The sequence below is a fragment of the Diceros bicornis genome, chromosome 22 (genome assembly GCF_020826845.1).
Source record: "Diceros bicornis minor isolate mBicDic1 chromosome 22, mDicBic1.mat.cur, whole genome shotgun sequence".
Lineage (NCBI taxonomy): Eukaryota > Metazoa > Chordata > Mammalia > Perissodactyla > Rhinocerotidae > Diceros > Diceros bicornis.
In genome coordinates this window covers 28,667,003-28,681,066 of record NC_080761.1, presented here as the reverse complement: position 1 = coordinate 28,681,066, position 14,064 = coordinate 28,667,003, and the positions used below count along the sequence as shown (strand labels likewise).

The 14,064-nt window shown below is 36.2% G+C and overlaps 1 protein-coding gene across 1 annotated transcript in view; it reads left to right on the top strand.

Moving 5' to 3' along the window:
* The window catches only part of SPATA6L (spermatogenesis associated 6 like), a 45,807-nt gene that overhangs the window by 1,156 nt on the left and 30,587 nt on the right, over positions 1–14,064 (top strand). Inside the window, exons 3-4 of the mRNA XM_058565377.1 lie at positions 1,765–1,813; positions 4,867–4,908. Of these exons, the coding sequence (XP_058421360.1) occupies positions 1,765–1,813; positions 4,867–4,908 (91 nt within the window). The remainder of the gene's footprint in view (positions 1–1,764; positions 1,814–4,866; positions 4,909–14,064) is intronic.

The following is a 14,064-nucleotide window of genomic DNA, read 5'->3' as shown; positions in this document are numbered from 1 at the left end:
TGCCCAGAAAATGACGTGTTTCAACCTGAGAATGGGAGAGGACATGGTTGATGTTCTAACGGGCTAGGGCTGTATGTAATATTTTTATAAATCCCAGCCTGTTAATTTAAATAGAGTCTACCAAACTCTTTGGAAAGAGAGGAGAGTAATAAATGGATACTACCTTGGAACATACGGTGAGAATCCAAAGGAGCCTACTTTTACCATTTAGATGTTGGTAGTGGTAAAAAGTAGGTGGTGAAAATCTAGTCTATTTTTTCCCTAAGGATTTCCTGATTTTATCAATTTTCAGTTTTCTTTTGTATAAAATTTTAAAAATCTTTTTATAAGAGGCTCAAGGATACAAAATTGTAGAAGCACAGAATAATAAATCTGTGAATGACCTTGGAGATCATCTTGTCCAACCTCCTTGACTTGTAGAAGAGGAAGGTGAGCCTCAGAGTCACAGTCTAGATGCCACTGCTGCTCTGTTGCAAAGCTGTGCATTTGAGGTTACTAGTCAAACACATATCATGGACCGTTTTTCATTTTGTAAAATGCAATTATTTAATATTTTGAAACATTGCCTTCTTGTGTGAGTTGTTTGGGTTCATATTCTAGCTTTCTTCCATTTGTCTCCAGCTTTCTTGTATCTGTTCCATTCTCTAGCTGCAAATACTTGCAGCGGCTAGCAAAAACATTTTCTCCTCCTTGGACCTTCTGTGTAATTCAGGATTGAATGTTCTAAAGCATTTGGATAAACAAGAAATTACACATAAGGAATGTATGAGCCATTGTGTTTAAGCAATTCATGTTGATCGTTTACTCCCCAAGATCACACTTGAGAAAATCCTTAGATGTGGATGAAGTGAAGGGATGCAATTACTGAAATAATTTAGGGGAAAAAAACCCCCTCACCTACATTTGCATGATAAAGCAAGTAAGGCAAAAATGCATTACAGGGGACAAGCCTCCAGTTTTGTAGTTAAAGCAGGCCTTACGTGGGATCAAGAGCAGATTTTAAGCACACTTAAGTTTAAACTCCTTTGAAATCAGAACTTGAATGCCTGAAATCAAACTCTGATGAAAACTTTTTGTTTCTTACAGAGTTCTAGAGTTTGTGGAGAGGGGTGTGGTATGCCTTTTATTTTAGTCCTATCCTGTGCCCTTTTATCTCAGGGACAAAATAAGCAGATTTGGCAGTGGCTAGAGAGGTATCACGGTGTTTTTCTTGTGCTTCGTGATGCACTTAAAACTTATGAGGTTCTCCCTCTCTCTGGTTATTTTTGGATTCTGTGGGAGTGTAGCTACTAGCACTTAGCTGTTCTTTTGTGTTACACGTGGCATTTTTGTTTATGTTCCTTTTTAGCACAACCAATTGCTTGGAAGGAGAAGTCATTCATTCAGTTAACATTTAATGAGTATCTGTGGGATGCAGAATGTTTTTCTAGGTTCCCAAACAAGTTTCTCCGGTTGATGCCAGATGTGCTTTTAGCAACAAACTAGGGCTAGGTCATGCTAATGACATTTTGAGCACATGGTGGATGCAGCTGACTCAAATTTTCCTTGTACTTGGTGGTGGTGTGTTAATTCTCATTCGTTTATTCTGTAATCATTTGTTGAACTTTTAACCACATACCTGTTAAAGGTACTTCCGTTGAAACCTAAATAATATATGGCTGGATTTGACATGTGTTAATTATTTGGAAGAATATAATCTATAGTTTCTGTAAGTATATATTAATAAAACTTTGGAAATTTCTTTTCTCCATTTTTTTCTTGCAGGTATTTGAAAATGCAATCGATCCTGGAGCTGTAGTAGACATTTTAGAAAGTAGGTACTCTCAGAAAAAAAAGAGAGAGAGACTATTGTGTGTATGTAATTCACAGATATAAAATTCTGCTATTGTCTAAGTTATAATACTTCCATGTTTGATCCATATTTATATTCAAGAGAGTCTATGTACAATTTGAATCATGCTTTTGATTCTAATACAAACCCTTTTCTAGATATAGATGAGATTTACTGGATGGTACAATTCTGTTTGTTCATTTATTTATTATGATTAAATGGTTTTTGTGTATTTATAGTTGTGTATCATCACCATAATCAATTTTAGAACATTTTCATCACCACAGAAAGAAATCCTATACCCATTCTTTCTTATCCCTCCCAGTCCTAGGCTACTACTAACTAATCTTTCTGTTTCTATAGATTTGCTTATTCTGGATATTTCATATAAATGAAATTGTACATGTGGTCCTTTGTGACTGGCTTCTTTCACTTAGCATCATGTTTTCAGGGTTCATCCTTGCTCTGGTGCGTGTCAGTACTTCATTTCTTTTTATGGCCAAATAATGTTCCATTGTATGGATATACCACATTTTATTTATCCATTTATTAGTTGGTGGATATTTGGATTGTTTTCACTTTTGGGCAATGATGAATAATGCTGCTATGAATATTTGTGTACAGGTTTTTTTGTGGACATAGGTTTTCATTTCTCTTGGGTACATACATAGGAGTGGAATTGCTGGGTTGTATGGTAACTCTTTTTAATATTTTGAGAAACTTTCAGACTGTTTATCAAAGCAGCTGCATCATTTTACTTTCCACTAGCAATGTATGAAGGTTCCATTTCTCCACATCCTGGCCCACACTTATTATCTGTCCTTTTGATTGGTAGCCATCCTCGTGGGTATGGTTTTGATTTGCATTTCCTGATAGCTAATGATGTTGAGCATTTTTTCATGTGCTTATTGGCCATTTGTATATCTTACTGGAGAAATGTCTAGTCAGATCCTTTGCTTATATTTTAATTGGGTTGTCTTTTTATTATTGAGTTGTAAGTTCTTTACATATTGTAGATACAAGTCCCATATCACATGTATGATTGGCAAATATTTTATCCCATTCCTTGGATTATTTTATCACTGCCTTGATGGTGTTCTTTGAAACACAAAAGTTTTGAGATTTGGTGAATTCTATTTTACCTATTTTTCTTTTGTTACTTGTACTTTTGATGTCATAACTAAGAAACCATTGCCCAATTCAAGTCGCAAAGATTTATGTCTATGTTTTCTTCTAAGAGTTTTATAGTGTTAGCTCTTAGATTTTGGTCTATGATATATATTGAGTTGATTTTTGTAAATGGCATGAGGTAGGAGTCCAGCTGCATTCTTTTGTATCTGCATATCCACTTGTCCCAGCACCATTTGTTGATAAGAATATTTTCCCCACACTGAATAGTCTTGGCACCTTTGCTGAAGATGAATTGACTGTACATGTGAGGGTTTATTTTTGGGCTTTCAGTGCTGTTCCATTGATCCATATATTTATCATTATGCCAGTACCACACAATTTTGGTTATTATGGCTTTGTAGTAAGTTTCAAAATCAGGAAATGTGAGTCCTCCAAGTTAGTTCTTTTTTTTCAAGACTGTTTTTGCTATTTGGGTTCCCTTGGTTTTCCATATGAATTTTAGGATCAGCTCGTCAGTTTCTGCAAAGAAGCCAGCCGGGATGTTGATAGGGATTGCATTGAACGTGTAGATCAATTTGGGGAATGTTACCTTATTAACAATGTTAAATCTTCCAATCCATGAACATGAGATGTTATGAGAATTAATTGAATGTAAGGAATTTAGAGCCTAAGACAAATTAAGTGCTTAACATTACCATTGGGGTGATGGTTGGTGAGGATATATTCCCTTGTTTCACTTGGAAAACCTAAAATTATGGGCTGTCTTGACTTTTAAATTTCTTAACATTTAAAATTCTGTCCTCATGCATTCATATAGACCATTCATAGGTCTACAAAGGGAGAATTTTACTTTTACTATATATTTTTCCAGCTTTTTAAAGATATAATTGACATATAACATTGTATAAGTTTAAGGTGAACAACATGTGGATTTGCAAAATGATTACCACCATAAGATTAGCTAACACCTCCATCCCCTCACATCATTACCATTTCTATTTTGTGGTGAGGACATTTAAGATCTATTCTCTCAGCAACTTTCAAGTGTATAATACAGTATTATTAACTATAATCACCATTATTTTCTGTTTTTTTGTGTGAGGAAGATTAGCCCTGAGCTAACATCCGTTGCCAATCCTCCTCTTTTTTTTTGCTGAGGAAGATTGGCCCTGGGCTAACATTTGTGCCCATCTTCCTCTACTTTATATGGGATGCCGCCACAGCATGGCTTGACAAATGGTGCGTTGGTCCATGCCCAGGATCCAAACCTGTGAACTCTGGGCCCCCAAAGCACAGTGCACAAACTTAGCTGCTATACCACTGGGCCGGCCCCTTATTGTCTATTTTAAAATGTCTTCACTTCTAATATTTTGTGAGAATTATCTTTATTGATTTTTTGTTATATCATTTATGTTTTAAATTACTTTTAATATTTGAATTTTATTCTTGTTCTTATGGACATTGTACATGGGCTCACTATTTCTAAATACATTTTAGACTTAAGAAATATAAAAAATGTTATATTTTATGTCTAATTTATATAGTCACATAGCTTACTGTTTTAAGCAAAATAAACTTTTATAGGTTAATGGATAACGATTGTATTTTGAATTTTTGAATGAAAAATTTATTGTTATTTCAGTGATTTATGAATATATTTTTAAGAGAGAAAATATTGCATCTGTTTTGTCAATACTTTAAGGGGACAAAATGCTGTTTTTATAACTCAGCTTCTCTTACTCCATGCCCTCGGTTTATTGAGTCTAGAAATATCTGTGTCATTGTCGGTATGGCACTTATTATTAATAATGTAAAGAGGATGTTATGGCAGTTTTAAACTTAGCAATTAACAAAAAACTCTGGCAATTTTCTAAAGTATTAAACTCTCATTTTTTCCTTTTTAGCCTTCCTAACCAGGTTTGAATTAATACAGCGAGTGCCTCCAGGTAATGTGCCAGTAAATGCATTTCCAAATTAGCTTAATTTAATTTAAAAAGGATTTTGGCACGACAGAATAGGGACTGGTATTTAAAAGTCGTGCTTTATATAACACTCACTTTTTTTCCCCACCAGTCTGTTGAATTGTGTCCACTTTCCGAAGAGTAACTTTATGGGTTTGGTGGCAGTGAGCATTACTTAAACAGACTCTTTGACTTTCCATTTTTTCATAACTTTATCTAATTACCATCAAATAATGTTTTCAGTCTTGGCTCAGCTTCTTTCAGGTTTTTGCCTTTGGCTGTGTTCTAATTTGTGGAGTGTGTGTGTGTGTGTGTGTATGTATGTGTGTGTAAAATCCAAAGCCATCTTTTCTGTTAGATGCTAGAACAGGGTTGACAACTACAGCCCCCAGGCCAAATCCAGCCTTCAGACTGTTTTTATATGGCCCATGAGCTAAATTTCTACATTTTTTAAAATTGAGATTGAATTCATGTACTATAAAATTCACCCTTTTCAAGTATACAATTCAGTTGTTTTAGTATGTTCACAAGGTTGTGCAACCATCACCACTATCTAGTTCCAGAACATTTTTATTACCCCAAAAGAAACCCCATACTCATTAGCAGTCACTTATCATTCTCTCCTCCCCACAGCTCCTGGCCACCACTAATCTACTTTCTGTTTCTATCGATTTGCCTATTCTGGACATTTAATATGAATGGAATCAGACAATATGTGGCCTTTTGTGCCTGGCTTCTTTCACTTAGCTTGTTTTCAAAGTTCATCCATGTTGTAGTGTGTATCAGTACTTCATTCTTTTTTGTGGCTGAATAATATTCTTTTATATGGATATACCCGCACCCTGGTTTATCCATTCATTGGTTGGTGGACATTTGGGTTATTTCCACTTTTTTGATAGTATGTATAACACTGCTGTAAACATTCATGTATAAGTTGTTGTGTGAGTATGTGTTTTCAGTTCTCTTGAGTGTACACCTAGTGGTGGAATTGCTGAGTCCTGTATTAACTCCATGTTTAACTTTTTAAGGAACTGCCAAACTGTCTTTGGTTCTTACATTCTTAAATGGTTGGAAAAAAATTTTAAAAAGATGAATAGTGATGTGAAAATTATATGAAATTCAAATTTCTTCGTCCATGAAGTTTTATTGGAACACAGCCATGCTCATTTATTTAGGTATTATTTATGGCTGCTTGTGCAGTGACAGTGACAGAGTTGACTGCAGTGACAGAGTTGAGTAGCTATGACCACATGGCCTGCAAAGCCTAAAATATTTACTGTCTGGCCCTTTACAGAAAAAATTTGTGACCGCTGTGCTAGAATCATGGGACTTTAGGAAGAAACTGTTCTATGGTGCCTTTGCTTTGTGGTGTGTCTTGAATGGCACGAGACCCGAGGTAGTGAGAGAGAGTAGGAACTGCCACCTGGTGGCACCAATTCTCATGCATAGTTTCTCAATGTGGCAGATCATTGGTGATTTTAGAGTCATTTGCGTGAGAGTGTGTGTGTGTGTGTGTGTGTGTGTGTGAGAGAGAGAGAGAGAGAGAGAGAGGGAGGGAGGGAGGGAGAAACAGAGAAAGAGAAAGAGTACTTAAAAGTCAGAAACACTTCTAATTCTCTTCTGATCTTTGCTGTTATATGTTTTTGCCTTTTCCATTCCCCAAAATGAAAATAGCTTCACAGTTTTTACTTGTTATAAAAAGCATCTCCAAATGATGAGACAACTTTTATTTATATAATTTTGGTGAACATGTTTCTTGATATTTCTCTGTGGATAGAAGAACACATAGATATGGAATTTTTACATAAATGGTGTCATATACATTTTCCTCTATTATCAGCTTCCCCCATTTTATATCGCTGTTTTGTTGTCATTTCTGGAAGCATAGATCTATGTCATTATTTTTAATAGCTATGAAGAATTTCATTAATTTACTTATGTGTTTTTATAGGTCTATAAATAGTGTGTACATAATATTTTGGGTTTTGCTCTTTCACTCTACATTATTACCTGTGGTTTACTTATTTGTCATTTTCAATAGCTATGTATTTTTCCATAGTGTTATAATTATTCTTAAGTTGATATTGTTTAGCATTTAGGTTTTCTTTGTCTTTCACGTATTTATAAAAAGTATTTTTTCTCTTGGTATATTTTTAAAGAGTAGAATTACTAGATTGAACCCCTCTTGTAACCTGGGAGTAAAATGATCACCAGGAAACTGATAAGTTTCCATTATTTCTACTGCATTCAACAGTGGCTAGCCTGCCCATTCCCAGATCCTAGCTAATGTTGGATATTATCATTTGGATTGATTGTGTTTACAAAGTGTGTAATAATTTCTTTAAAATATATTTTACTATATCTTCTGGCCCCTTCTTTTTAGGTATAATTGTGACAACCTTAAATATAAAATTTACTTCTTTTTTTTGGCCTATTTATTTAAAAATTTTTTCAATTATTTTGAGATCATAATGGTTTATAACATGGTGTAATTTAAGGTGTTCATTATTATTTATCAATTTCTGTATAAACTGCATCATGTTCACCACCCGCGGTCTAATTTTTATCCGTCACCATACATATGTGCCCCTAACCCCCTTTTGCCCACCCCTGAGCCCCCTTCCAAATGGTAATCACTAATCTGTTCTCTTTATCCATGTGTTTGTTTATCTTCCACAAATGAGTGAAATCATGCAGTATTTGTCTTTCTCTGTCTGGCTTATTTCGCTTAACATCATACCCTCAAGGTCCATCAATATTATTGTTGCAAATGGGACGATTTTGTCTTTTTTTTTCTTTTTTTTTTGTGAGGAGATCAGCCCTGAGCTAACATCCGCCAATCCTCCTCTTTTTTTTGCTGAGGAAGACGGCCCTGGGCTAACATCGGTGCCCATCTTCCTCCACTTTATATGGGACGCCGCCACAGCATGGCTTACCAAGCAGTGCGTCGGTGCGCACCCGGGATCCGAACCAGCGAACCCCGGGCCACCGCAGTGGAGCGCGCGCACTTAACCGCTTGCGCCACCGGGCCGGCCCCCGATTTTGTCTTTTTTTATGGCTGAGTAGTATCCCATTGTATATATATACCACATCTTCTTTATCCATTCATCACTTGATGGGCACTTGGGTTGTTTCCATGTCTTTGCTATTGGGAATAATGCTGCAACAAACATAGGGGTGCATAAATCTCTTGGAATTATTGATTTCTTCTTTGGATAAATACCCAGTAGTGAGATAGCTGGGTCTCATGGTATTTCTATTTTTAATTTTGGAGAAATCTCCATACTGTTTTCCATGGTTGCTGCACCGGTTTGCATTCCCAGGAGCAATATATAAGGGTTCCCTTTTCTCCACATCCTCTCCAACGTTTGTTATTTTTTGTCTTGTTAATTATAGCCATTCTGACAGGTGTAAGGTGATATCACATTTTAGTTTTGATTTGCATTTCCCTAATAATTAGTGATGTTGAACATCTTTTCATGTGTCTGTTGGCAATCTGTATATCTTCTTTGGAAAAGTGTCTGTTCATATCCTCTGCCCATTTTTTGATCACGTTGTTTGGTTTTTTGTTGTTGAGTTGTAGGATTTCTTTATATATTTTGGAAATTAACCTGTTGTCGGATATATGATTTGCGAATATTTTCTCCCAGTTGGTGAGTTGTCTTTTCGTTTATGTTTCTGGTTTCCTTTGCCTTGAAGAAGCTTTTTAGTCTGATGTAGTCCTATTTGGTAATTTTTTCTTTTGTTTCCCTTGCCTGAGTAGACATGGTATTCGACAAGATGCTGCTAAAACTGATGTTGAAGAATGTACTGCCTATATTTTCTTCCAAGAGTTTTGTGGTGTCAGGTCTTAAATTCAAGTCTTTAATCCATTTTGAGTTAATTTTTGTGTATGGTGTAAGATAATGGTCTACTTTCATTCTTTTGCATGTAGCTGTCCAGTTTTCCCATCACCATTTATTGAAGAGACTTTCCTTTCTCCATTGTAGGTTCTTGGCTCCTTTGTCAAAGATTAGCTGTCCATAGATGTGTGGTTTTATTTCTGTGCTTTCAATTCTGTTCCATTGATCTGTGTGTCTGTTTTTGTGCCAGTACCATGCTGTTTTGATTACTATTGCTTTGTAGTATATTTTGAAGTGAGGGATTGTGATGCCTCCAGCTTTGTTCTTTTTTCTCAGGATTGCTTTGGCTATTTGAGGTCTTTTGTTGTTCCATATAAATTTTAGGATTCTTTGTTCTATTTCCATGAAGAGTGTCATTGGGGATTCTGATTGGGATTGCACTGAATCTTTAGGTAATATGGATATTTTAACTATGTTTATTTTTCCAATCCATGAGCATGGAATACCTTTCCATTTCTTTATATCTTCTTCAATTTCTTTCAATAATGTCTTATAGTTTTCAGTGTATAGGTCTTCACCTATTTGGTTAAGTTTATTCCTGGATATTTTATTCTTTTTGTTGCGATTGTAAATGGGATTGTATTCTTGATTTCTCTTTTTGGTAGTTCATAATTAGTGTATAGAAAAGCAACTGATTTTTGAACGTTGATTTTGTACCTTGCAACTTTGCTGTAGTTGTTGATTATTTCTAATAGTTTTCTGATGGATTCTTTAGGATTTTCTCTATATAGAATCATGTCATCTACAAACAGCGAGAGTTTCGTTTCTTCCTTCGCAATTTGGATTCCTTTTTTTTCTTTTTCTTGCCTAACTGCTCTGGCCAAGACCTCCAGTACTATGTTGAATAGGAGTGGCAAGAGTAGGCACCCTTGTCTCATTCCTGTTCTCAGAGGAATGGCTTTTAGTTTTTCACCATTATGTTGGCTGTGGGTTTGTCATATATGGCCTTTATTATGTTGAGTTACTTTCCTTCTATACCCATTTTCTTGAGAGTTTTTATCATAAATGGATGTTGGATCTTGTCAAATGCTTTCTGTGCATCTGTTAAAATGATCATGTGATTTTTATTCCTCATTTTGTTAACGTGGTGTATCACATTGATTGATTTGTGGATGTTGAACCATCCCTGCGTCCCTGGTATAAATCTCTCTTGATTGTGGTGTATGATCCTTTTAATGTATTGCTATATTCAGTTTGACAATATTTTGTTGAGGATTTTTGCATGTATGTTCATCAGCAATATTGGCCTGTAATTTTCGTTCTTTGTGCCGTCCTTGTCTGACTTTGGGATCCTGGTGATGTTGGCCTCATAAAATATGTTAGGAAGTGCTCCATCTTCATCATTTTTTGGAATATTTTGAGAAGGATAGGTATTAAATCTTCTTTGACTGTTTGGTAGAATTCTCCAGAGAAGCCATCTGGTCCTGGACTTTTGTTTTTTGGGAGGTTTTTGATTACTGTTTTGATCTCTTTACTTGATTCCATTTTGGGACGTTGTATGAGTCTAAGAATTTATCCATTTCTTCTACGTTATACAATTTGTGGGCATATGGTTTTTCATAGTATTCTCTTATAATCATTTGTATTTCTGCAGTATCCATTGTAATTTCTCCTCTTTCATTTCTAATTTTATTTATTTGAGCCTTCTCTCTTTTTTTTCTTACTGAGTCTGGCTAAGGGTTTGTCAATTTTGTTTATCTTCTCAAAGAACTAGCTTTTAGTTTCATTGATCATTTCTACTGTTTTGTTAGTCTCTATTTCATTTATTTCTGCTCTAATTTTTATTACTTCCCTTCTTCTGCTGACTTTGGGCTTTGGTTGTTCTTCTTTTTCTGGTTCTTTTAGGTGTAGTTTAAAATTGCTTATTTGAGATTTCTCTTATTTGTTAAGGTGGGCCTGTATTGCTATGAATTTCCCTCTTAGGATCACCTTTGCTGCATCCCGTGTGAGTTGGTATTGTGTATTTTCATTTTCATTTGTTTCCAGATATTTTTTGATTTCTCCTTTTATTTCTTCAGTGATCAATTGCTTGTTCAGTAGCATGTTGTTTAGTCTCCACATATTTGTCACTTTCCCAGCTTTATTCTTGTAGTTGATTTCTAGTTTCATAGCATTGTGGTGAGAAAAGATGCTTGTTATGATTTCAATCTCCCTAATTTATTTGGCTTGCCTTATTTGCCAACATATATGGTCTGTCTTTGAGAATGTTCCATATGCACATGAGAAGAATGTGTATCCTGCTGTTTTTGGATGGAATTCTCGCTGTGTATCTATTAAGTCCATCTGCTCAAGCATTTCATTTAAATCTACTATTTCCTTGTTGACTTTCTGTCTGGATGATCTATCCATTGATATAAGTGGGGTGTTGAGGTCTCCTGCTATTATTGTGTTGCTGTTAATTTCTCCCTTTAGGTCTGTTAATAGTTGCTTTATATACTTTGGTGCTCCTCTGTTAGGTGCATATATATTCATAAGTGTTATGTCCTCTAGGTGGAAAGTCCTTTTTGTCATTATATACTTTCCCTCTTTGTCTCTCATTCCCTTTTTTATCTTGAAGTCTGCCTGGTCTGATATAAGCATGGGAACACCTGCTTTCTTTTGTTTGCCATTTGCTTGGAGCATCATCTTCCATCCCTTCGCTCTGAGCCTATGTTTGTCTTTAGAGCTGAGATGTGTTTCCTGGAGGCAGCATATTGTTGGGTCTTGTTTTTTAATCCATCCAGCTACTCTGTGTCTTTTGATTGGAGAATTCCGTCTGTTTACATTTAGAGTGTTTATTGATATATGAGGGCTTAATACTGACATTTATCTCTTGTTTTCTGGTTGTTCTATATTTCCATTATTTTTGTTCCTTTGTATTTCTGACTGCCATTTCATTTTGGTGGTTTTCTATAAATTTTGGCTCTGCTCTGATTTTTGTTTAGTGGTTACTGTGAGGTTTGTATAAAAGATCTTGTAGATGAGATAGTCCATTTTCTGACAGCTTCTTATCTCCATTAGCCTAAGCAGTTTCCATCTCTTTTCTCTTCCCTTTCTGAGTTATTGTTGTCACAAATTATTCTGTTCAGTGTTGTGAGTTTTTGACTAAGTTGAAGTGTTTATAGTTACTTTTGATGCTTCCCTTCCCTTTATTTTAAGTTATAATTGAGTATTTGCTACCCTGTTCTGAAAAAGAGCTGCAGTTTTCTGATTTTTGTCTGTCTATTTATTTCCTTGGTCAAAGCTTTGTATACCTTTGCCTTTTTGTTTCAAGTATGAGGGCATCCTTGATCATTTCTTGTCAGGGAGCTCTAGTGGTGATGAACTCCCTCAACTTTTATCTGGGAAAGCTTTTATATCTCCATCATATCTGAAAGATAGCTTTGCTGGATAGGGTATTCTTGGCTGAAAATTTTTGTCTTTCAGTATTTTTTTGTGTGTGTGTGTGTGAGGAAGATTGGCCCTGAGCTAACATCTGTTGCTAGTCTTCTTTTTGCTGAGAAGGATTAGCCATGTGCTAACATCTGTGCCCATTTTCCTCTACTTTGTCTATGGGACGCTGCAACAGGATGGTTTGATGAGTGGTGCATAGGTCCGTGCCAGGGATCTGAACCTGGAAACGCCGGGCCACCAAAGCAGAGTATGTGAACTTAACCACTATGCCACCAGGCCACCCCTGTCTTTCAGTATTTTGAATATATCATTCCATTCTCTCCTAGCCTGTAAGGTTTCTGCTGAGAAATCCACTGAAAGCCTGATGAGGGTTCCTTTGTAGGTTATTTTCTTCTACCTTGCTGCCCTTAGTAGTTTTCTTTGTCATTGATTTTTGCCAGTTTTACTATTATATGCTTTGGAGAAGCTCTTTTAGCATTGATGTCATTAGGAGTTCTATTGGCTTCATGTATTTGTATGTCTGGTTCCTTCTCCATGTTTGGGAAGTACTCAGCTATTATTTCTTTGAACAAACTCTGTGCTCCTTTCTCCCCCTCTTCTCCCTTTGGAATCCTTATGTTGCTTTTCCTAATTGAGTTAGATATTTCTCAAAGAATTCCTTCCTTTTTAACAATCTTAGTTCTCTCTCCTCCTCCACCTAAAGCACTTGTATATTTCTATTCTCTAAAGCACTAGTTCTTCCCTCTATAACTTCAGCTCTGTTTTTAAGGGATTCTAGATTATTTTTCTTTTTTGTGAGAAAGATTAGCCCTGAGCTAACATCCAATGCCAATCCTTCTCTTTTTGCTGAGGAAGATTGGCCTGGGGCTAATCTGTGCCCATCTTCCTCTACTCTATATGGGATGCCGCCACAGCATAGCTTGACAAGTGCTGCGTCAGTGCTCACCTGGGATCCAAACCTGCGAACCCTGGGCTACCGAAGCAGAGCATGTGCACCTAGCCGCTATGCCACCGGGCCAGCCCCTCTAGATTATTTATTATCTCATTAATTGTGTTCTTCTCATCCAGGATTTCTCCTCGTTTTTTTTTATTTTTGTAGTTCAATCTCTTTGGTGAGGTATTTCTTATTATTAATTTTATTCCTGAGCTCATTGAACTGTCTTTCTGAATTTTCTTGTAACTTGTTGAGTTTCTTTATGACAGCTATTTCAAATTCTGTGTCATTTAGATTGTAAATTTCTGTAACTTCAGGGTTGGTTTCTGGAGAGTTGTCATTTTCCTACTACTCTGAATTGTTGCTGTAGCTTTGAAACTGGACTCAATGGGTTCATCTCTTGGTGAGTGCAGAGCCGAAAAGTACAACCGAGGCTGATCAACCAAGGCTGAAGTGGATGAAGAAAAAGATTTATTGCTTGCACAAGCAATGGAGAACACTGGGGATAGCTCCCAAAGCAGTGACTCCCTGAGCTTAATGCAGGTGGAGGTTTTATATACCAGAGTGCAGAGGATATGTTACAGCTGTGTAACAACTGGGCCTGATCAGCGGGCATGTGCAGGCCATTACATAACAAATTCAATGCCATTACATTAGAAGTTCAATGCAACATGCTGTTTAGAGCTGGAGCAATTTGCAGGGGTCCTGCTGCAACCATGTAAGTTTTGCTCTAGGATGGCAACAACTGTGAAAACAAGGACATTAACTTCTGATAAACAGCACATTTAGTTTCCTCCTTGTCTGGAAAACATTTGACAGACTATGTTTAGTTATGGATCAGATTTTCATTAACCCTTTCCTTGCCTGGTTTCTGGTCACAGTGTCTCATGGTGTTTGATGAACTAATCCTTTGCCGGTGCATCTGTGGTAGTA